The sequence below is a fragment of the Peromyscus californicus genome, unplaced genomic scaffold (genome assembly GCF_007827085.1).
Source record: "Peromyscus californicus insignis strain IS unplaced genomic scaffold, ASM782708v3 Scaffold_10__1_contigs__length_136768540, whole genome shotgun sequence".
In the NCBI taxonomy this organism is placed as follows: domain Eukaryota; kingdom Metazoa; phylum Chordata; class Mammalia; order Rodentia; family Cricetidae; genus Peromyscus; species Peromyscus californicus.
In genome coordinates this window covers 10,741,019-10,763,037 of record NW_026294391.1, presented here as the reverse complement: position 1 = coordinate 10,763,037, position 22,019 = coordinate 10,741,019, and the positions used below count along the sequence as shown (strand labels likewise).

General features: G+C 39.1%; 2 protein-coding genes across 7 annotated transcripts in view; one reads left to right on the top strand and one right to left on the bottom strand.

The window, feature by feature from the left end:
- Positions 1–13,503, bottom strand: part of Rpgr (retinitis pigmentosa GTPase regulator) — a 60,409-nt gene extending 46,906 nt beyond the window's left edge. For 2 of the 4 annotated variants that reach the window (XM_052740738.1, XM_052740827.1), the window contains exons 1-7: positions 13,306–13,498; positions 10,877–11,002; positions 10,065–10,157; positions 8,374–8,436; positions 7,363–7,521; positions 5,308–5,457; positions 2,807–2,965 (exon numbers count right to left, since the gene is read on the bottom strand). In XM_052740738.1, coding sequence (XP_052596698.1) covers positions 2,807–2,965; positions 5,308–5,457; positions 7,363–7,521; positions 8,374–8,436; positions 10,065–10,157; positions 10,877–11,002; positions 13,306–13,447 — 892 coding nt within the window. In that variant the 5' untranslated portion in view covers positions 13,448–13,498. Of the gene's footprint in view, positions 1–2,806; positions 2,966–5,307; positions 5,458–7,362; positions 7,522–8,373; positions 8,437–10,064; positions 10,158–10,876; positions 11,003–13,305 lie in introns of all 4 variants that reach the window. The other 2 variants (XM_052740984.1, XM_052740905.1) reach the window with 2 other exon arrangements.
- Otc (ornithine transcarbamylase) overlaps positions 1–22,019 on the top strand; it is a 127,096-nt gene that overhangs the window by 3,091 nt on the left and 101,986 nt on the right. The window contains exon 1 of one of the 3 annotated variants that reach the window (XM_052741363.1): positions 13,293–13,402. The exons of the other annotated variants lie outside the window; for them this stretch is intronic. The gene's annotated coding sequence lies outside the window, so the exon portion shown is untranslated. Of the gene's footprint in view, positions 1–13,292; positions 13,403–22,019 lie in introns of those variants that run through there. 3 annotated transcript variants of the gene reach the window in all.

Genomic DNA, 22,019 nt, shown 5'->3' with positions numbered 1-22,019 from the left:
TCAATGCACTGAAAGACATGCTGGTCACATGACAGTCTTCTGTGGAGTCTCATAGGAAGGAGAGCAGGAATCCCTCACTAAGGGCAGAAGCGAATCTTCTTATCCTTAACTGCAATCAGTGGGCAAGTTCCTTATATCACTTGATGTTAAAATCCTAGCTAATAAACCCTATACAAATTCCATCCAGGCAAATTTAAAAACATAAAGTTGTAAAGAATTCTTTTTCTGAAAAGAATCTACTTAGCTCATCTGAGAATGAAAGGTACTGGTGAATTGTCTCAGCGTGGTTGTGTGGGTTCATGCGTGTGTCCATTGCATGAAGACTCAGAGGCATCTTAAGAATGAATCTAGCCTTTCACAACTGCAGTGGGGATCCAGCCTCTAAGGACTGAAGAACTTACCCTTCACCCAGGGCATTTTTACTTGTCTCTATGTTTACCGTTTCGCCAGTTGATTTCCATGCTCAAAACAACCTGAATGAAGCTTCCAAAAATGCCAAGTGCAAATTTCTCAACTCATCAGGTACCACAGTTTTCCAGGATTCCTGAACCAAGTTTGCATAGGCCTTTGTATCCTTGGGAGACTCTCAGACAAGATTCACACAGAGGGCAACAAGAGAAACAAAAGGTGTCCGCTAAATAAAAGACAGGGTAGAGCTTGGTGCTACTCTCTGGAGCCAGGCCAGGTGTAGCCCAGCGGGAATGCTGCCACAATGAATACCTAACTATTGCTGCATATTTTACATTTTTCTCTCTAATAGGAATGCTTGAGGGCTGGAGAAGTGGCTCAGCGGTTAAGAGCATTGGCTGCTCTTCCAGAGGACCTGGGTTCAATTCCCAGCACCCACATGGCAGCTAGTAACTGTCTGTAACTCCAGTTCCAGGGGGTCCTACACTCTCCCACACAGTATATATAGGCAAAACACCAGTGCACATTGTATAAATAAGCAAATAAAAAAATAAATCTTAAAAAAAGAATGCTTAAGCCGGGTGGTGGTGGCGCACGCCTTTAATCCCAGCACTCGGGAGGCAGAGGCAGGTGGATCTCTGTGAGTTCGAGGCCAGCCTGGTCTACAAAGTGAGTTCCAGGAAAGGCGCAAAACTACACAGAGAAACCCTGTCTCGAAAAATTAAAAAAAAAAAAAAAGAATGCTTAAAATATAAACAAGCTAGAGATAAAACCTCTTAAAGAAACTATACCTGTAACAAGGATATGCATGCATACTGAGGCAATGGCAAGAGATTCTTATTTGAATACATCATATCATCTCTTAATTAGTAGATCATATAGCACATTGCCTGTTCTAAGTGTACTAATTTTCTCTGTTTTTCCTTTACCACATTTTCTCCTGAATTTCCCCATTCAATCTTGCCTGACAGACAAGACAGGGGGAAATGGTTACTAAAATTCTCTAGAGCATTTCTAATTGTGAGTTGCTGCAGATTAAGCAATGACTGGACTTATTAGATGTTTCTTTTTAATATCTATATGTACAAGTGCTTAGGTGAATGCAGGTGCACCATATGCATGCAAGTGTTTGCAGAGACCAGCCATTGGATCCCCCGGAAGCAGAGCTACAGGCAGTTAGAGATGCCCGATGCGGGTGCTGGGAACTGTCCCGAGGAACTCTGTAAGTGCAGCTAGTGTGCTGATCATTGAGTCATCTCCCCAGCCCTTATGAGCGTTATATTAAAAACCAGTAATAAAAATATATTATGTAACTATATTAGTACTATGCTATTTAAATTAAATCCGATGCTGAACAAATTCGCAGACTTCTATTTGATTTTTATATTACAAAATAGTGAGTATATTTCAACATATTGACTAGAAACTTAAAAATAACACGGCATATTATACCAAATAAGAAATTCACAAGCCAAAAATGACATTATTTTGAGGGTTTTAAATTTCTTTATCTGTAATTTAAAACTTTACCGCTTTTTATTTAATTATTATAATAGATTATAAAATCACACAGAAATCTTTAAGTTTACACATTATAAATATAAAATATCAAAATCAGAAAATAGCATGAAGACAGCTTCTTCAAATGGAAGTATTTTAGGAAAGATATTAATTTTTAGATAAATATGAAATATACATAATGAATACAATTTGCTGCCACTAAGCATCTTATGGCTGGGGAATTGTCAAGTATGTTAGGAGAATGATTAAGATTCAGTTTTTCCTGAAATCTGTATTAGCTATGTAAATGAAAGGCAGGGATCATAACCTAAAGAGATACAAGGTCTGCTTCCCTGAGGAACCTATAGGAGTCAAACTCATAAACACTAATGGTGGTTTCCAGGAGCAAGGGAAGGGAAAGAGGATACACTGTGGAGCAGATACCTTATCTCAGTTATATAAGAAAGCTTTTCAAGATAGAGCGTCAGATGTATGTGTCATAATCCCACATTATATACTTTAAACTCTCTGTAGAAGTTATAGCTCATGTTAAATAGTCTTCTTTTTAGACTTATTTGTATTATTTGTGTGTGTGTGTGTGTGTGTGTGTGTGTGTGTGTGTGTGTGTGTGTGTGTGTGTCTGTATGAAAGTGCCCACCAAGACCAGAAAAGGGTGTTGGGTCTCTTGTAGCTGGAATTACACAGAAATTGGTGAGCTGCCCAACTCAGGTGCTAGAGTCCAAACTCAGGTCCTCAGGATAGAAGAGCAAGTGCTCTTAACCACTGAGCCCTCTCTCCAGCCCCGAGTATTCTTTCTTACCTTGTCACAATAAGAAGCACCATGAGAGTGTTAGCTACTACTGAATACAGAGAAGAGTACAGCAGGCCCCACACATACCTGTGAGAACCACAGTGTGCCCTCCACCACAGGCTACCTGAACCACCTTCTCAGGAATCCCCAGCACACGCTGGGGTGATCTGTGATTGATCAGCAGCTGATTGGGAAGGCCCAACTTTCCATTCTCAGGCTCTCCAAATGTGTACAGTTCCCCGTCCGCTGTCGGAGGAAAAGGAGAAAGACTGCTGGGGATATAAATGTAAACAGAATGCTGGTCCTTTGGCAGATGTTCTCATGCTCCATACAAATTCAGCCAAGAGTTAAGTAAACCTCATCTTTCTTAAGGTATCTTTCACTGCAAGGTAGGAAAATAAGGCTGGATGTTTGCCCCTCTCAGATATTTCAATCTAGTACCCTTGACAATGAATTCATGACTATAAAGAACGAGAAAATCATTTTAGCTTCTCCAGAAAATACAGCAAGGACTATCTTACATATTCTCTATACCTTTATGGCATGCATGTGTGTACATGTGCGTTGGTGATACCAGGGATTCACACTAGGGCCTCAAACATGCTAGTCAAGAGCCTGACCATGGAGCTCAAGCCCCGTATTTTTTATAAGTTTTAAATTTTGAAACTGGGTTTCATTAAGTTACCCAGGCTGGCCTTGAACTCACTCTTGTAGCAGGCCTTGAACTTAGAATCCTTCTTTCTCCCTTAGTCTCCTGGGTAGTTGGAATTATAGGTCTGAGCAGCCAGGCTGAGGTAGTTTGCTTTTGTTTAATGATGCCTGCTCTCGAAAGCTTGGTTAGGTAGGAAATGCCTACGTTGAATAGCTGTGAAGATAACATTTTGGTTAGACGGCACTATAAACTATTTCCACCTTGTCACACTAACACTACTTTCCTCTGCATTAGTTATCACACTATGACTGTGAGCTACTTGAAGCAGAGGCTTTCATGTTCATATCTGTAATCCTGTAACTTCCTTGCTGAATCCACTAGTAATTAATCACTGTTGCTATGGGACTGGAGGAAATGAGCCACATCATGGGGTTGCTGTTTCATACAGAGAAACAAAACAGTGACTAGAGAAGTAGTCAGGATGCATAGCAGTGCCTATATATTATAAGTTGCTGCTCCATCTTCCTCTTCCTGTGTGTGGACGCAGAAAAGCCACGTGCTGATAGAAACTACTCAGGTCTATAAAGTTCAAAGATCAACCAGGGTTTGGAATCTGCTTCTCTAACTCAGATGCAGCATCACCTTGGGTCTGGCTGGTATATGAAATCACAGATGGCACAACTCTCTATCACAGTTGTTAGGAGAGTAAACAGAATAGATTTGTAATTCAAAATGCTTTTATCGACATAATTTTCTACAAAACACTCTTAAACACGTTTATTATTTGTATCCTTTTGACAACTGCATGCCCCTCCCAGCAAACCTTTTCTCCCACTCCACCCTGCACTCATTTCTTCTGTTTGTTGTGTCATCTACTAATTGGGGAGTCTTTCATGAGCACGGGTAGAGGGTTATTTTCTAGAGCACTGGCAACCTACAAACGGCCACTCTACTGAAAAAACTCCCTTCCCCTCCCACTGTAACCATTATAGGCCATGATGGCACCCCATCTTTTGCAGGTCTTGTGTGGGTAACCACAGCACTGTGACATCATGTGTACAGCAGTCACATCATGTCCAGAAGACAACATTTTGAATACCTCTTCCTATCTTCCAGCTTTTACATTTTTCCTCCTGATTTCTGAGATGTTCCCTAGGTGGTGCAGACAGTTGTCCTGTTTAGGGCTGAGCACTTGACAATCACTTAGGTTCAGCACTTTGCCCATTTATGAGTCTCTGAATTAACTGCTGTTCTAAGAGAATCCACTGAACTATTTCATCTGGGCATCTGGTTATTAAGAAACAGCCAGCTAGAAGGAAAGCCATGATCATCCTTCCATTGTTACTCGTAAGGCTGTAAATGTAGATGTCAACATAGATGTAGACTCCAAGCAGAGAAGACTACTAATGGGCCCAGGAACTTTAGGCTGCAGATACTGAGAAAAGTCTTACCAAAGGACTAAGGCCTCACTCATCCTTCTCCATCTACTCTTCATCCTGGTTCTCACAGGAATACTCTGTGACTCATTTATTTGAAACCATAAAAAAGAATTATCAGGACAGGAAGAACAGAGCAGGCCAAAGTATGAAAGCAAATGAATCCAAGGGAGAGTGGCTGATGAGTCTTGCTTTTAATGCCAAACAAGGCTAAGTTTGAGAACCAAAATTTAGAAAAGTTTCTAAAATAGCAATTTAATTTTTACAACAGACCCAGTATTCGCTGCCAGAGAAAATGTGAATCTATAAACTGTCAATATAGAAATGGAGAAATGTTTTAAATTAAAACATATTAAAGACTACACTTTCAGTACAGTCTTTTCTACAGTTTGCAAACAGACATTATTTCAGTAGCTGAACAAGCATGTGAAATGTAACTCATTTTATCAGCAGTAATGATTGAGGAGAGACAATATAATAAATCCAAATGTTCATCTTACTTGTTACAAAAGCTGAATGGTAATAGCCACAAGAGATCCATGAGATCGGCTTCCCAACGGTCACTTCATGAGGGATACACACATTACTTTTATTTTTTAAACCAATCTGCCCTTCAGAATTGTCCCCCCACATAAAAAGTTTTCCATCTTCTATAAAGAAAGCACAAGGGGAGAAAAGTCTTTAAAGAGCTAGCCGGGCTCTCAAGCTATGACATGTCCTACAGATAGCCTTCCTTCTGGCTTATACATTTTTTAGTCTTATTTTATACTTTATTGATATATAACTGTAGATATTTACAGACTGTAACATGATATTTCAGAATGCATCTATATGATGTGATGATTAGCTCAGAGTGATTTACCTAGAATTTTAAACATTTATCCTCTCCTTGGGTTGAGAACACTCACAATCCTCTGCCAGCCACTTTGAAATGAACAATGCAGCCAGGTGTGGCAGCTCATGCCTCTAATCTCACAGCTCAGGGACCAGTGGCAGGAGGATTGCTGTGAATAAAGCCAGTCTCTGAGCTACATAATACATACCAGGCCTGCTAGGTTTACAAAGGAAGACTGTCTCCAAACAAACAAACAAGAGAAAAAAGTAATATACAACACATTAGTATGTTCCTCCCTATAAACTCTAACAGTACTGAAAATGGTATGCCATAGAAGTACCGAGCCATTTACAGCAGCTGAGAAGGAGTGGATGCTAAATCACTTTAGTTACCTCAATAGTAAACACAGGACACCATTGCCTTTAGTCACTCTGTGTCCTTTCAATGTCTCCACACAGAAACAATTCCCAACCTCAGGTAGCCTTCCTGCCACTGAACTGAGAGAAAGCAAAGCACCTCCATGGCTCCAGTTAAAAAGAGCAAGTTCCCAAATAAAGAACCTTGCTCTGGGGACACCGTGGAAATGCTTTAAAGGAGTAAGAAAAAAACAAAAAACAAAACCCTAAAACACACAATGAATCTCACTAATCTGTTTTTATCATCATATACCTGAAAATACAACCTCCCTAGCTTCAGAGAATGAGACATATTAGCATACATCATCTTAAAAACACATTAATTTATGTCTTTTCTGATAGGGTTTCAGTGTTGGGAACAGTTAGGCTAAATGGAGGATGAGTATTTCAGGGATTATTAATACCTGTTTACTTCTATTTTTTGTCTGAAATAGCATCTTAACTGTGTAGCTTAGGTTAGCCATGAACTTATGATCATCATGCCTCTGACCTTGAAGTTAAAGAGATTAACAACAGTTCAACAATACCCATCAACTTTTTTCATGAATTAAAACATTGATCTTTGAGATGGTTTAATAATAAGCCAAAATTAAAACTAAAAATAAAGACTGAAAGAGTGACATTGAATAGTAAACTATATAGCTGACAAAACAACACGAGCTGTGTAGAGAATCTCTGCTTGGAAGAGAGCAGCAAGCTTCAGTGAGGTCACATGGATCATGGCTCCAACTTTTAAATACAAGTTCTCAGATCTACTTTTGAGGAGGAGGACAGAGATATGCAATGACCATTAGAACCCACACTTTAACAACATACATCCCAGCTGATTTCTATCGCTATTTCCGGTAGCAACTTCAGCTAAAGCCGAAAGAGTACCTTTCAGAATATGCAATGAAGGTAACATTTAAGAATATCTGGCCGAGCGGTGGTGGTGCACGCCTTTAATCCCAGCACTCAGGAGGCAGAGGCAGGTGAATCTCTGTGAGTTTGAGGCCAGCCTGGGTTACAGACAGAGTTCCAGGACAGCCAGGGCTACACAACACATTGAAACCCTGTCTCAAAAAAACAAAACAAAACAAAAACCCAAAAGAATAGCTAAAAGAATAGCTAGCTAGCAGAGCTGAGAGTTTATATCAATCACTTTCTATACAGGTATTTATCTGTCACTCAAAATATACATATAGATTTAAAGTTCTATTTTTAAAGTCTTCTGAAGGTACACAGAATGCTGACACTATCATGCATTTACTGAGTTTGTATATCCTTAAAAGATATATCCAGAAAGAAGCACAAACAAGCCTTACCAGTTAATGCAGCTGATGTATTAGCACCAGCAGAGAGCTGTTTAATGATATCTTTAGGTGTAAAGAAGCCAATTTGATGAAAAGTGTCTCTGTCATCAGTGTCACCAAGTCCCAACTGGCCTTCATTATTTCCTCCAGCGGCATATACACCGCCTTTATCTGTACATATAAAAGAAATGTTAACTAACACACTGTAGTCACCCTGCTTCTGAGGCATGGCAGGAGATAGCAGATACCTGCTACAGTAACAGTGCAAAAAGGATGCGCAGAGGTGAGAGAGATACAGAGAACTAAGGCGGAGAGAACAGATAACTCTTCAGCAGCATGTGGTCAAAATGTACTTTCCTCCACTGAACTGTCTCCAAACCTGCGTTAGAAGTCGGCTGCTGGGGCTACAGTTCAGCAGGAGAGAACCTGAGAGCAGAAATCAGCTATGGATATATGTGTTGGCCTGCTTCTCGACACTTTTATTTCATTAAACTTTATCCACTCTTTGTCAATACTACATTGTCATAATTATTGGAACTTTCTGATGCGGACTGGAATCAGAATATTGCTAGCTTCCAAACTTTGTTCTTTCTGAAAACTGTTCTGACTATTGTATCTCTCTTTTGATTTTCTATATAAATGTATGAATCACTTTATCAACTTCTAGACACACTATACTGCCTAGTTAGATTCTGATTGAAACTGAGATGACTCCTACCAGGAACATTTCCTGTGGCTTCCACTCAACCTCTGTAGCAAAGAAGGAACCTCAAGGAACAGGAGGCAGCAGCTCCAGGCGTGCTCCCAAGGGAGAAGACAGCCCTTAGTGTTTAGCTACTCGGCACCTACTTGTATATTCACAAAGGCAAATGCATGACTAAACACTTACACTGTTAAAACTCTATTCTATTCTAACTGCCACCAAAGTATCGTATCTAGTAATTTTACAAAGCCACAAATACTACTGACGTGAGACATCAGTTCTCAAGGCTAGCTAGAAGTTGCACAGGATGAATACTGTACCTGTTGAAACTAGGGTGTGGTTCCTCCCACAGGCAGCAAGCTTCACTTTCTCAGGCTTAAGAGCTAGACATGAGAATATGACAATTAGAATATTTTATGGGTTTGAAAATGAAAAATAATCCAGATCAAATGATAATTAACTGGTAGAAACCTGAGATTTCTTTATTTATTGTACTGCAGGGGATGGAATCCAGGACTTTTAGCATGCTAAGCATGTACTCTGAAACATGTGTAACCCCGGAACTGAAATTTAAAATCTAGTATAAATCTGGTATATGTGACTCCAAATCAATGATCTTACTCCTAATCCAGACATTTACCCACAGTGCACCATGCATCATAAAAACCAGTGGGGTGTGGTAAACAGTGAGGTTTTGGGTCAAGGGTAGGGCCAAGGCATCTAGTTAAAAAAAAAAAAACTATAGGAAATTAATACACCAACTTTATCTATTACCTAACCTACCACTAACTTCTAAGACACTCAATAAAAACCCTAAAACTAATAATCATAGGTACACACATGGGTTGAAGTTGTTCATCTACAAATTCACACACACACACACACACACACACACACACACACACACACACACACACAGCTTTCTGAGACAGGGTTTCTCTGTGTAGCCCTGGCTGTCCTGGAACTCACTCTGTAGACCAGGCTGGCCTCAAACTCCACCAGCCTTTGCCTCTGAGTGCTGGGATTAAAGGTGTGTGCCACCACCGCCACCACCACTACCACCAGGCTTCATCTACATATTCTAAACACTTACAGATATCTCCTAATCAATTGGCAAAGCATCTGCACAGCTGGCTAAGAGTCTCTGTTTCTATGGATCTCACAGGCTGTGATAATGTTCTATTAGGTATTTGTAAGGTCATGGTCACTGGGAATACCAAGTGTTTAGTAGTTTGTGCCCAATTAAATACTTTCTAATAATAATATTAAAAGCCCCTTAATAATGCCTATAATAGCATGGTTATGATAAAATCACACTGAAATTTTAAGGTGAAATTTAAATTTGGGCCCTGAAGCTAGAGAACATTGTTCTTACCACACCCCCAGGACTCTCTACCACCTTTTAAATTTGCTTAATGTCATAAATTACACCCAGAAGTTTTCATTTGACAGTGCAAAAGTTTCCTAGTGATATTATATATGCCATACACTCTTGAGACAATACTGGTGTCAAATACTTTGCTCTGTTGTGATTATATGCTCCTATTCATCAACCACTAGTCTTGATGTTTTGTTTAGTTCATTTCCTTACTCTGTGCTGTAGAACTTTAATAACCAACAACTTCATATAACTGTGATAAGACAGAACTCCAAATTACAACACATCATAAAGCCTGATTCCCTTATATATAATAGCAGCAATATTTAAGTCACTTTCCAAACAAACAATTGTTTGGAAGTCAAATTCAATACTAGAGGATCATTACTTCCTTTGTGGTCCTTGGGCTTCGAGTCAAAGAGATTTTTCGACTCCACCATAAAGTATTTCTGAGTTTCACATAAAGAAGAAGAGTAGGTGCTAATAATAATTAAGTAAATCATATAAAATAAAAACATTAACGGCTCTTATTTATGATATTAAAGAGTCAAAGAATCAGTACTAAAGTTGTTTAACAATCTAGAAAATATTTAAAAAGAATATAAATAATATAAAGAAGAAAAGGCCCCAAACCTTTGATACATGTTGGTTTGCTGATAGTGGACTTTGATCCTAATCCTAACTGACCCCAGTTGTTACTGCCAAACATGTAAAGTTTATTATTTCCTAGTGGGAAGCAAAAGAAATAACAAATTAAAGCAATCTTCACATAGATAACAGCAGATGAATGAATCATAAGGAAACAAAAAACACGGTTTTAAAAATACCAAAGAAGCAGTAGCAGGAGTGGGGGACCTTTTCTGTCCATGTATGGGCACATCCCATTCAGTGTAAAGAGTTTGTAAGGTTATATGTCAGCAATTGTTTATTGCAATCAGATAGATTCCAACCAAGTTCCACGTGTAGAAAAGTCATTTACATTTATCAAGGTAACTTAAAGTTGAAAAGACTCTTGAAACAATTTATAAAGGATTCTCTGACAAATACAAAACCACTTTCTATACACTTTCAATATGTTTAACACATGATAAAGCCTGTTCTCTATATATACCATAAGAGTAACATTTAAGTCGTTTTTTAAAAAGTAAAAATATGGTCAAATGCAATGCTATAAGATCATCACTCCCTTTGAGGTCCCTGGATTCCAAATCCATGACATTTTTTTAGACCAAAAAAAAACCCAAATATAGGCAATAAAAAATAGATGTTTAAAATGTATCTTTCTGTTTTGAAGCAGTTTACCTTGTCCTTCCATGTATGAGCTGATTCTATTAAGTGTAAAGAGTTCCTAACATTAGGTAGCAACAATTTTTATTAAATATAATACTTATACTATTTAGGATTTTCTAAGAATTACTGTCTCCATTTAGGATTGTAATACTAACCTGTCACAATAGCAGTATGTTCATCACCACATGAAAGACATATTGGTATGTCATTTTTAAACCAGAATTTGCTAGGAATATTTTCAGCAAATTTAGTTTTTCCAAATGTAAACACAGCACCCGTATCTGCAAATGTAAAACAGTTTTCATTTCACCATGATGCCTCTTATTAAAACACACTTCCAATTCCATGCATACAAACCTTTTCCCCTGTGACAGCTTTGACTCTGCCTGAACATTATTTAAGCCTTCCTTCTTTCACCTTAATTCAGTCCTGTTCTTCAGACCCCATTTTAGTTTCATCTGTGACATCTGTTACTTCGAGCATGTGTTATTCATTTAGTGATCTGAAGTAAATGTATACAATGAGAAGGAAAGCCATCATTCATTACTAATAGTTCTGCTGTCACTGGATGGACAGCCAGTTTCTGAATGAGCTGATACAATCTGTGCCTTCTGCTCACTCTGCTTTAGGCCTCATAGTCTGGTCCCCCAATGGAGGATCTATTTCCACATTCAGAACCAAAACAGCACTGCAGTTTTTTTTTTCCCTTAGCATCATAGGAAATTTGTGCAGAGGACCTTTTTAAGTGAATTTGGGTTTTCTTTAGTTCTTCCAAGGACTTGCCAGTGTTTGCTTGACTGGAAGGAATGCTACCACAAATACCAAACTCTATTGATAATGCCAGTGACTATTCATTAAAACTAGAGGCAAGGCAGAAATAAACATATTATTTCCATACTTTCTTACTTGCACCATGGGAAGCCATATAAGGCTTTAAAAGTCAATTACGCACTACACAGCAATCTCTCAAATTATTACTAAAATATTTATTGACGGGTCTTTCTTTTCTCAACTATATTTCTTACTAATAGTATAGTTCTCCTTGCTACTTATACCCAGTGCACAGAGTGCTCCTCTAGCAAGCATCAGTTACATCAAAGTTTGTTCTAATTTTCACACAGACAAGTTCCCTTCTACACTATTTCTGACTGTTTTCATGTCACTATAATGGTGGGGAGGAAGTCAAACACAGAGTTCAATAGTTCAGTGTGAAAGACAGCATTTCACCCAGGCTTTAATTTAACACTTGGAAACACTTCAATTTTTCCTATTCCTACTGAAGAGAAATGAGACCTCAATTTATGGATCAGGCCACAGAGACTGGAGAATTCTTAAAATTGTCACTACTTGATCTGAGGAGTATTCAACTTTTTTGGACCAGCACCATTTTCAAGACTAAAAATCCATTAACAGTTCCCAGTAACTATTTAAATACACACACACACACACACACACACACACACACACACACACACACACACACACACACCAAATAGAAAGCCAGACCCAGATTCTGGGAAATTTTCAGAGAAAGCATAGTCATAGTGGATTTGCGAGGGGCTAAGCCACTTGAGAACGACTGTGAGGCAACCCAGTTCCAATTTAATAACTGAGCCTTGGGAGGTCAGGGCCTAGAAATGATTCAAGACTTCCCTCAAAGGAATCATTTAACTGTTTTATTCTGGCTCCCCAGAAAGCCTCTTCAGACACTCCCCCAACCCAAAACCAGGATCTGGTGGCTCTGTTCTATCCTCTGACTTCTAATGTCAACTACTGTCACTTTCTTTATTTTCTTGTACCCTCACTAAGGTATGAACTCTAGGAGGCATAAAATCAAATTCTGTTTGAGCCAAGAGCATGACAGAAAGTGCAATACATATTTAAATAATGAATAATTCTGCTCTAATATAGTGGTTGTTTTTCAAAGTGTTAGTCGTGACTCATTAGAGTGTATGTGAAAATCAATCCAGTGGATTGGATTATGACTATCATTTTAACAGATTATTGAATAGCTCTAAGTTCCAAACGGTTGTATTAAGTGCTGCTTCTGCAAATGTCTACCTGTGCTACCTAGTACGGAAGCCATACTGGGTCATAATTTTAACATACGTCAAACTAGCACTTAAGGACAGTCTTTTTTTTTTTTTTTTTAATCGCTTAAGGTCTTTTTTCTCCTTTTGTCCAGTTCGTTTCTTTCATTCTTTTTAACCTCTCTCTCTCCGTATTCACCCACTCGTTATTGACTGAATTCAGTACCTAAGTGGGTCCTGGGGACATCCCATATGCAAATGTTAAGTACAAACATTGGGAAGCTTAGCGAGAAAATAATGGCTGCCACAGCCTCTGAGAAAAGTCATGGAAAGATTACTAAAAGGACATACAGGGTTCCTCGTTCCCTGTCCCTTCCTCCCAGTCCCAACGACGCTATTTATTCGCACAGGCAAGGTTAGGGATGCTGTCTCACTAAAGCGGCTCAGATTGCGGCCTGCACCCCGACAGGGCCGGCCTGGAGGCGGGGCCTGGCCTCCCGCCCGCCCGCGGACCCTCCCTCCCGGCCAGCCGCCGCGATAGGGACGCGACTCACCCGGCACCAGTGATTCGGCCTCCGCCATGCCGAAAACTGTAAAGGGAATCTGTGCCTGCTTCGGAAAGACAGCAGGAGCGACTCGACTGGGCCTAAGGTACTGCCCTAGCCCCCGGGGCCCCCATCGCGACCCTCTTGGCATCGACCACTACCGCGCTCCCGGAAGTCAACAAACAGACTCTAAGGGCAACGAAGGCGGGGCATTGGGGCGCGGGGCGGAGCGAAAGGCAATTGGTGGGAGGGAAGCGGAAGTTGTGTCAGTGCGGCGCAAGCGCAGATGCCGTGGTCGAAGCGGTGGGTGGCCTCGCGCCCTCTAGTGGTCGTGATTGGAAGAGCGGCCACGCCGCACTCTGAGGTGTTGTGAGCACATCTACTTCTGAGGAAATGCTGACCATGCAAGGACCTAGAGGGGCTAGTGACAACATCGTGCATCTCACGTAGCCCCAACTTCTGTGACACACTCAAACGTCAACGCACAGCTTTGACAACACAAGTAACAGTGATAATCTGTAACAGAGCTAGACACTACGCGTTTTACATCCTCAATGTCATTTATATTCCCAGAAACAAAACTTAATATACTGGATACACACATTAGATCTTTTTTGTTTTGTTTTGTTTTTGTTTTTGTTTTATTGAGACAGGGTTTCTCTGTGTAGTTTTGGTGCCTGTCCTGGATCTCACTCTGTAGACCAGGCTGGCCTTGAACTCACAAAGATCCACCTGGCTCTACCTCCCGAGTGCTGGAATTAAAGGCGGTGGCGCCACCGCCACCTCACATTAGATCTTTATCGAATAAATGAATGCTATTACAATCACGTAAGTTGGGTAATGTCACTCCTGTTTGCAGACTTATGCTGATTATGCCTGGGAAGGGAGAAGCCCAGTTAAGGTAGTCAATCCTGAGGTCTGAACAATCTGCCTGTGTCTCCTACAGAAGGAAAAGGCCAAGATATATAAAATTCCCTCTGAAATATTGTATTTTTCTGGCTAAACCCTGGTTTCCCATACATAACACTTGCCCATGATAAAATACATAGGAAAAAAAAAAAGAAAAAAAAAACCTTCCAAGATGAGAAAATTTATGTACCTGTGGTAGTTTGGTCTTAATAAGCACAACTGGATTTAAAGCTTCCTGGATGACTTTAGAGAGTATTACCTACACTTACTCAGGGAATTTTTGTTAAAATGGGAAGAAGGAATCAAATCCAATCATTTGTATACAAACTAAAATTTCAAGAGGGGTGCTAATAGCAAGCTGAACAAGGAGCTCCAACGTGGAGCAGGAGGTTAAGAAAGACAAAAGCTTGTCAAATGAGAACATGGTAAGTGTAAGAACTGAAGAAAAAGAAACTGAAAGGGATTAGAGAACTCTGGACATATCCAATTGTATGCAAAGACTCATGGGGAGTTTCCAGAACCTTGATGAGGCTGACTCTAGGTGAGATGGCAGAGTTTGGGGCATGTTGCAGAATCTGAATTTTATTTTATTTTTATCCTAAAGTCCATGGGAAATCATGGAGGACTTTTAAGCAGTGGAGTGATAGGAGAGGATCAGTTAAGTATTAGCTTGAAGTCATTCTGCCTGTCCTGGCTGCTTTTCTGACAGGAAATTTGAGCAGTGAGAGATAATTGAAAGATTATTACAGGTATTTAGGTACAAAAGTGGTCAGGCGGCTTGGAGTCCAGTGTTTGGGCACACAGGAAATGGTGTCTGACTGTTAAGTCCTGGAAAATGCTGAACTATTAAATAACTTGCATCACTACCACCAACAAAAAAGGTAGCTTAATTAATTTTGAGGAGGACCTCATGTTATTTAAAGGCTCATAATAATCAAGATGAGAAAAATCAGAATATTTAAAGACTTACTTTGCTTATAATGTGATTTCATTTGCTTTTTAAACTAAATTTCAGAGCATAATAAAGTAAAAGTTGGACTGAGCACTTCCATTCTGGGTTCCAACATCAGTAACCAGGACAAGGTGGTACCATTTACAGAGTTGGGAAGGACCAGAGGAGGTGAGAGTTAGGTCAACGAGGGAATGGAGAAGACAGTGAGCTCAGCCCTTGAACACACAGGGCATCACAATGGAGGTGCTGAGCTGGGCAAGCAGTTGATGAGCACAAGTTCCAGGTGGAGCCACACATTTATGGGATGCCTGTACAAACATGATCATGACAGTCTAGGTAACAGGAGAAAGAATGAAAGGGAAAGGCAAAGGAAGCCAAGATGGAGCACGAAGACTGTCAAAGTATAATGTCACACAAACAGTAAAAAAAAATGACTAGAGAGAGAGCCTGCAAAATAATGTACCAACAAAGAGAGCATAGTCAAATTGTTCACATAATGTGGACATATTAAATAAGGTGAAACCTAAGTATCTTCTGAATTCAGCAATATGGTGATTATTGCCTCTATTGAAAGAGCAGTTTGGTGGGGCAATGGAAGAAGAAGCAATTTTGGAGTAGGAAGTAGGAGACACTAATGGAAAAGCATGAACAGGAGCAACAGCATTAGAAACAGTGAGTACAGAGGAACAGAGGGAGGGCGGAAACAGCATTTGAACAGGGAAGTAAAGCTTTCCTCTCACAGTATACTATTGATACTTGTGATTCATCTATATATTTATAGAGATTTTTATCTATATACTATACTATACACACAAACATACATACACACACACATACATATATAATATCTAGGGCATATATATAATCTACCACACACACACATATATAGCTCTGACAGTGCCTTAGATCATACATATTCTATATTATCTGTTAATACTATCTCTCTCAGAAAATCCCTTAGAGATATTAGGCAATGAATGTCAACCTGATACCTTAGTGCCTGGAATCAAGTAGCACTTAGTACTGTTAGCTATTAGTAACAAGACAAATTTGGCTATGGTCACTGAAACCCCAGGCTATCTGTGCCATGATTGAAACGACACTCACACCTCAGTGACAGCACAACTTTCATTTTTCTTCCTACTACACACCCAGTGTGGCTCAATGGCTGCACGTGATTCTCTTGGTCATGCAGAAGCCTGGGCTACTGATGGAGGTGTAACTATGTTTTAGCTGCATTGTAAGTATGACCTCTTTGGTACCACATGACGGCAAGAGAGTGGGGTTAGAAGTACAGTGTTTTAGATCAGAAGAGGCATGTTTCCCCGTCTTCTGTGTACTCCAAGGGGACTGGAAAATGAGGGAGAACCATTGGCCATTTGACAAGCAACAAGAGCCTCTTTCACAATCCCTTCAGCTATATTGCTTCAACCCATGATGCCATATCGATCCTATTGGAGAGGGTAGAGTGTCCACGGCTTTCCAAACTGGTTTGTACCATCACATTGGCTCACAAAACTGAATGTGGAGGGTAACAAAATGCCAACAGTGAAAGGTATTTTAATGACCAAAAGATAATTCAACTCAGATGTCTTAATGAGCTCAGGTGTGTCTTGCAGCAGTCTCCTGTGACTTTACCACAGCCTTGCTCCTAAACAAGGACCTGTGCACTTTTCACTGTGTGTGCTGTCATGCCATGCAGTGCGAACAAACTGCCTGAGGTGCCTCAGCTCAGACTTTAGGCTGTTGTATGTGATGAACTGCAGGGTTTTATTGTACGTATAGAAACAAGATGCATTCATTACTGGAAAAATCTTAACATTTTCTTAGCGTCATTCCTCAGCACATAAGCATCAAATTAGTAAATATTTGCATAGTATTGCATTAGAGTGTTTGGTTTTAAAAATCACTATTTGAATTGCTGACTGGAATTTCATTTTTTAAAAAATCATTAAACAAATTTTGGCTTGGGATTAGGATAGAGTGTCTAAGAATTTTTCAAATGGTCTTAAAATAATTCTACCATTTTGAATTGTATATTTATGCAAGACAGCATTCTTGGCATTGGTGAATCTAAAATCAAAACATTGATTAATTTTTAAAAAGATGCTATGTTTTGAAGTATGAAATATTAGGTCAAAATGGAATTCTTTATGTAAAAATAAACAAGCACAGCCATCTTATTAGTATGAAAAATTGCTTTCATCTTTAATAAATGGTAAAATGTTATACATATCAAAAATCATCCTGAAATGACTTTCCTTGTGATCTATTTTCAGGAAACCATTAACTTGTATACCTATTTGACCTACCTACAAACCCAGGGTCATGTAAAACTGTGTGGGGTGAAAAGGGGTCACAGGTGGAAAATATTAAGATGCTCTGGTCTTAGATGTATAATCATGTCACTCACAAATGTAGTCATATTCCCTTTTGATGCCCTCTGTATATATGGCAAAAAAAACTCAGATAATCCTAAGGAAATTGTGTTGATTCACACCAGTTATCACACATTTGAAAAAATGTCCAACTCTGGGCTATTTACTGTCATTCTTCTAGCTGTGAGTAATTTCTGAAGACTTTTGTGTCTACTAAAAATAGAAGCATGTATGAACAAGGAAGACATTTGATGGACTGTGTTGCCTTGAGGAATTTCATTTCTTACTTTCCAGCATTCAATAAAACTTCCAAGGTTTGCATTTTGAGTCACATTACAGTACAGCTGCCGTCACTATTTCTCAGTTTGCAGGAACATAAATGGGCGTGTCTGTACTTTGTGAACTCCATTGTGGGATTCCATAAACAGCCAAACTCACATGATAGAGTCTAATGATTTATTTGATATCTGAATTTTTAATAATAAAATAAACTATAATAAGCCAAAACAAAAACTAATACATTGGAATTGGACAAAACCAACAAACAGAAGGAAAAGAGCCCAAGAGAAGGCACAAAAACTAGAGACCCACTTGTTCACATACTCAGGAATCCCATAAAATACTAAACTAGAAGCCATAATATATATGAAAATTACCTGCACAGGCCCCGTGAATGCTCCCTCAGTCTCTGCATATTGACATGTGATATGATGTTACTTTAGAGAGCCTTGTTTTCTCTGTCTCCTTGTCTTCAGGGTTCCCTGAGCTCTGAAGGTGGCAATTTAATGGACACATCCCACTTAGGGCTGAATGTTCCAAAGTTTCTCACTCTCTACCCTTAAGAGTAGTTTGTTTCCCAGTGAGACTCCCTTGGAGAAAAGCAAATTTTCACTCACAAGTGGTTATCAATCGGAGACAGCTTCTGGGTTAAGGATGGGGCATGCGTCCACTTCTCTTTTCAGCTCTAGGCCCCATCTGGTGCAGCCCTGTGCAGCCCTGTGCAGCCCTGTGCAGCCCTGTGCAGCCCTGTGCATGCTGTCTCCGTCTCTGTGACTTCATCTGTACATCAGTCTGTTGATGTAGAGGGCCTTGTTTCCTTGCTGTCCTCCGTCCCCTCTGCCTCTTCCACTCTTTCTGCCTCCCCTTCCACACTGTTCTCTGAGCCCTGAGAGGAAATATCTGATGGGGGCATCTGTATTTAGGATTGAGTGTTCCAGTCTCTCTCTCTCTCTCTCTCTCTCTCTCTCTCTCTCTCTCTCTCTCTCTCTCTCTCTCTCTCTCTGTAATGTCTGGCTGTGGTCTCTGCGTTTGTTCCCATCTGCTGCAGGAGGAAGCTGCTCTGATGATGGCTGAACAAGGCACTGATCTACAAATATAACAAAATATTATTAGGAGTCATTTTATTACTATGTTTTAATTTCTTTTTTAGACAAGTATTATTTGGTTTTGCCCTGGGTCCCTGGTTTATCTAGTCTCAGGATCTTGGTTACACAGGAGTATCCAGTATGGGTTGCATCTTGTGGAGTGAGCTTTAAGTCAAATCCGGTATTGTGTGGTTACTCCCACAAGCTTTGTGCCACCATTGCCCTAGCGTATCTTGCAGGCTGACACCATTGTAGATCAAAGGGCTTGTGGTTGGCCTGATGTTTACATTTCTCTTCTGAGAGCAGGGAGAGTTCCTCCCTGTACCAAAGACATTACAAAGTAGGGGTAAAGTAAAGGCTCTATGTAAGCACCAGCTAGACTTCTCCATGTTCAGTGAGTTGTGGAGATGTTGTCTTCATCAGTGTAGCCTTACTGCCCACTTGTGGAGAACAACCTGTAGTCTTGGCAACAGCCTACTTTGTTTGGGGGTTCCCATGTAAATTTGAGGTCAGTGATGGTGATAACTTCAGCAGTTCTTTTTATTATTTAGGATAGTTTTAGCTATCCTAGGTTTTCTGTGTTTCTATATGAAGCCAAAATTTGTCCTTTCAAGATCTGTGAAGAATTGTGTTAGATTTTTGATGGGGGTTGCATTCAATCTGTAGATTGTTTTTGGTAGGATGGCCAGTTTTACTATATTAATCCTATTAATAATACTATATATATATATCACCATAAAAATACTATATTGATCCTATACTGATCCATGAGCATGGGAGATCTTTCCATTTTCAAATATCTTCTTCAGTTTCTTCAATGTCTTAATTTTTTATCATTTAAGTCTTTCGCCTGCTTAGTTAGAGTTACCCCAGGATAGGTTATATTGTTTGTGGATCTTTTGAAAGGTGTTTCCTTGATTTCTTTCTCAGTCTGTTGGTCATTTGTATATAGGGGGGCTACATGATTTTCTAAGTTAATTTTATAACATCCAGCAACTTCACTGAAAGTTTCAACTCCAGCTGTAGGAGTTTTCTGGTGGAATTTTTAAGGTCACTTATGTATCATATCCTGTACAAATACAGATACTTTGACTTCTTCCTTTCTAATTTGTACTTCAAGTATTATATGGAATAGATATGGAGAGAGTGAACAGCCTTATCTTGTTCCTGATTTGAGTGGAATTGTTTTGAGTTTCTCTTCATTTAAGTTGATGCTGGCTATGGTCTTGCTGTAAACTGCCTTTTCTATGTATGTCCCTTGTATCCCTAACCTCTCCAGGACTTTTATCATGAAGGGTTGTTGGATTTTTTATCAAAGGCCTTTTCTGTATCTAATGAAATTAAAATGTGTTTTTGTCTTTCAGTATGTTTATATGGTGAATTACATTTATATATTTATATATGTTGGACCAATCCTACATCTCTGAAATAAATACTACTTGATCACGGTGGATGATCTTTTTGATTTGTTCTTGGATTCAGTTTTCAAGTATTTTACTGAGAAATTTTGCAGCTGTATTCTTAAGGGAAAGTGGTCTATAATTCTTTTTCTTTGTTGGAGTATCAAAGTTTGGATGTAGGGGAAACTGTGGCCTCATAAAAACAAATTGGGCAATGTCCTTTCTGTTTCTATTTTGTGGAATAATTTGAGGTGTGTTGGCCTTAACTCTTCATTGAAAGTCTGGTATAATTGTGCACTAACACCATCTGGCCCCGAGTTTTTCTTGGCTGGGAGACTTTTAATGATTACTTCTATTTCACTAGGGGTTATAGGTCTGTTTATATTGCTTGTCCAATTTTTATTTAACTTTGGTGAGTTGTATGTATCTAGAAATTTATCCATTTATTTTAGATTTTCCAATTGGTGGAGTACAGTATTTTAAAGAATGTCCTTAATATTCTCTGTATCTCCTCCATGTCTATTCTGTTCCCCTTTCCATCTCTATTTTTCTTAATTTGGATATTCTCTCTCTGCCTTTTAGTTAACTTGGATAAGGATTTGTCATTCTTATTGATTTCCTTAAATAACCAAATCTCTGTTTCATTGATTCTTTGTTTTTTGTTTGTTTCTGTTTTATTGATTTCAGACATGAATTTGATTATTTCTCGTCATCCAATCTTATTGGGTATGATTTTTTCCTTTAGTTCTAGGACTTTCAGGTGTTAAGTGGCTAGCATGAGATCTCTTCTATTTTTTATGTAGGAACTTAGTGTTATGAACCAGCTTCATTGTGTCACATAAGTGTGGGTTTGTTGTATTTTCGTTTTCATTCAATTCTAGGAAGTCTTTAATTTCTTTATTATTTTCTATCTTGACCTATTTTTCATTCAGTTGTTCAATTTCCATGAGTTTGTAAACTCTCTGGTTGATAATATCCAGTTTTAATCAATGGTGGTCAGATAAAATTCAGGGTGTTATTTGAATTATCTTGTATCTGTTGAGACTTGTTTTGTGTCTGAAAGTGTGGTCAATTTTGGAGAAAGTTCTGTCAGGTGCTGAGAAGAAGGTGTATTCTTTTGTGTTTGGGTAAAATGTTCTCTGGATAACTGTTAGATCTGTTTGGTTTATAATGTCTGTTATCTCTAGAATTCCTCTGATTAGTTTTTGTTTAGATGATCAGTCCATTGGTAAGAGTGGGGTACTGAAGTCCCCCACGATCTGTCTGTGAGGGTCAATATGTGATTTAAGCTGTAGTAGTCTTTCTTTTACAAACTTGGGTGTCCTTGTGTTTGGTGCATAAATGTTAAGAATTACAATGTCCTCTTGGTGGGTTTTTCCTTTGATGAGTATATAGTGTCCTTCTGATTAGTTTTGGATTGAAGTTCATTTTGTCAGATATTAAAATGGCTATAACAGCTTGTTTCTTAGGTCTATTTACTTGAAATATCTTTTTCCAAGTCTTTATCCTCAGGGAGCTTATGTTTATCTTTGATGTTAAGGTGTGTTTCTTGGATGCATCAGAAGGACAGATAGTGTTTTTGCATCCATATTGTAAGTCTTTGTCTTTGTCTTTTCATTGGGGAATTGAGACCACTGGTGTTGAGAGATTTCAATCAGTGTTTGCTGATTCCTGTTATTTTTGCTGTTATGATATTTTTTGATGTTGATTCTCTCCCCCC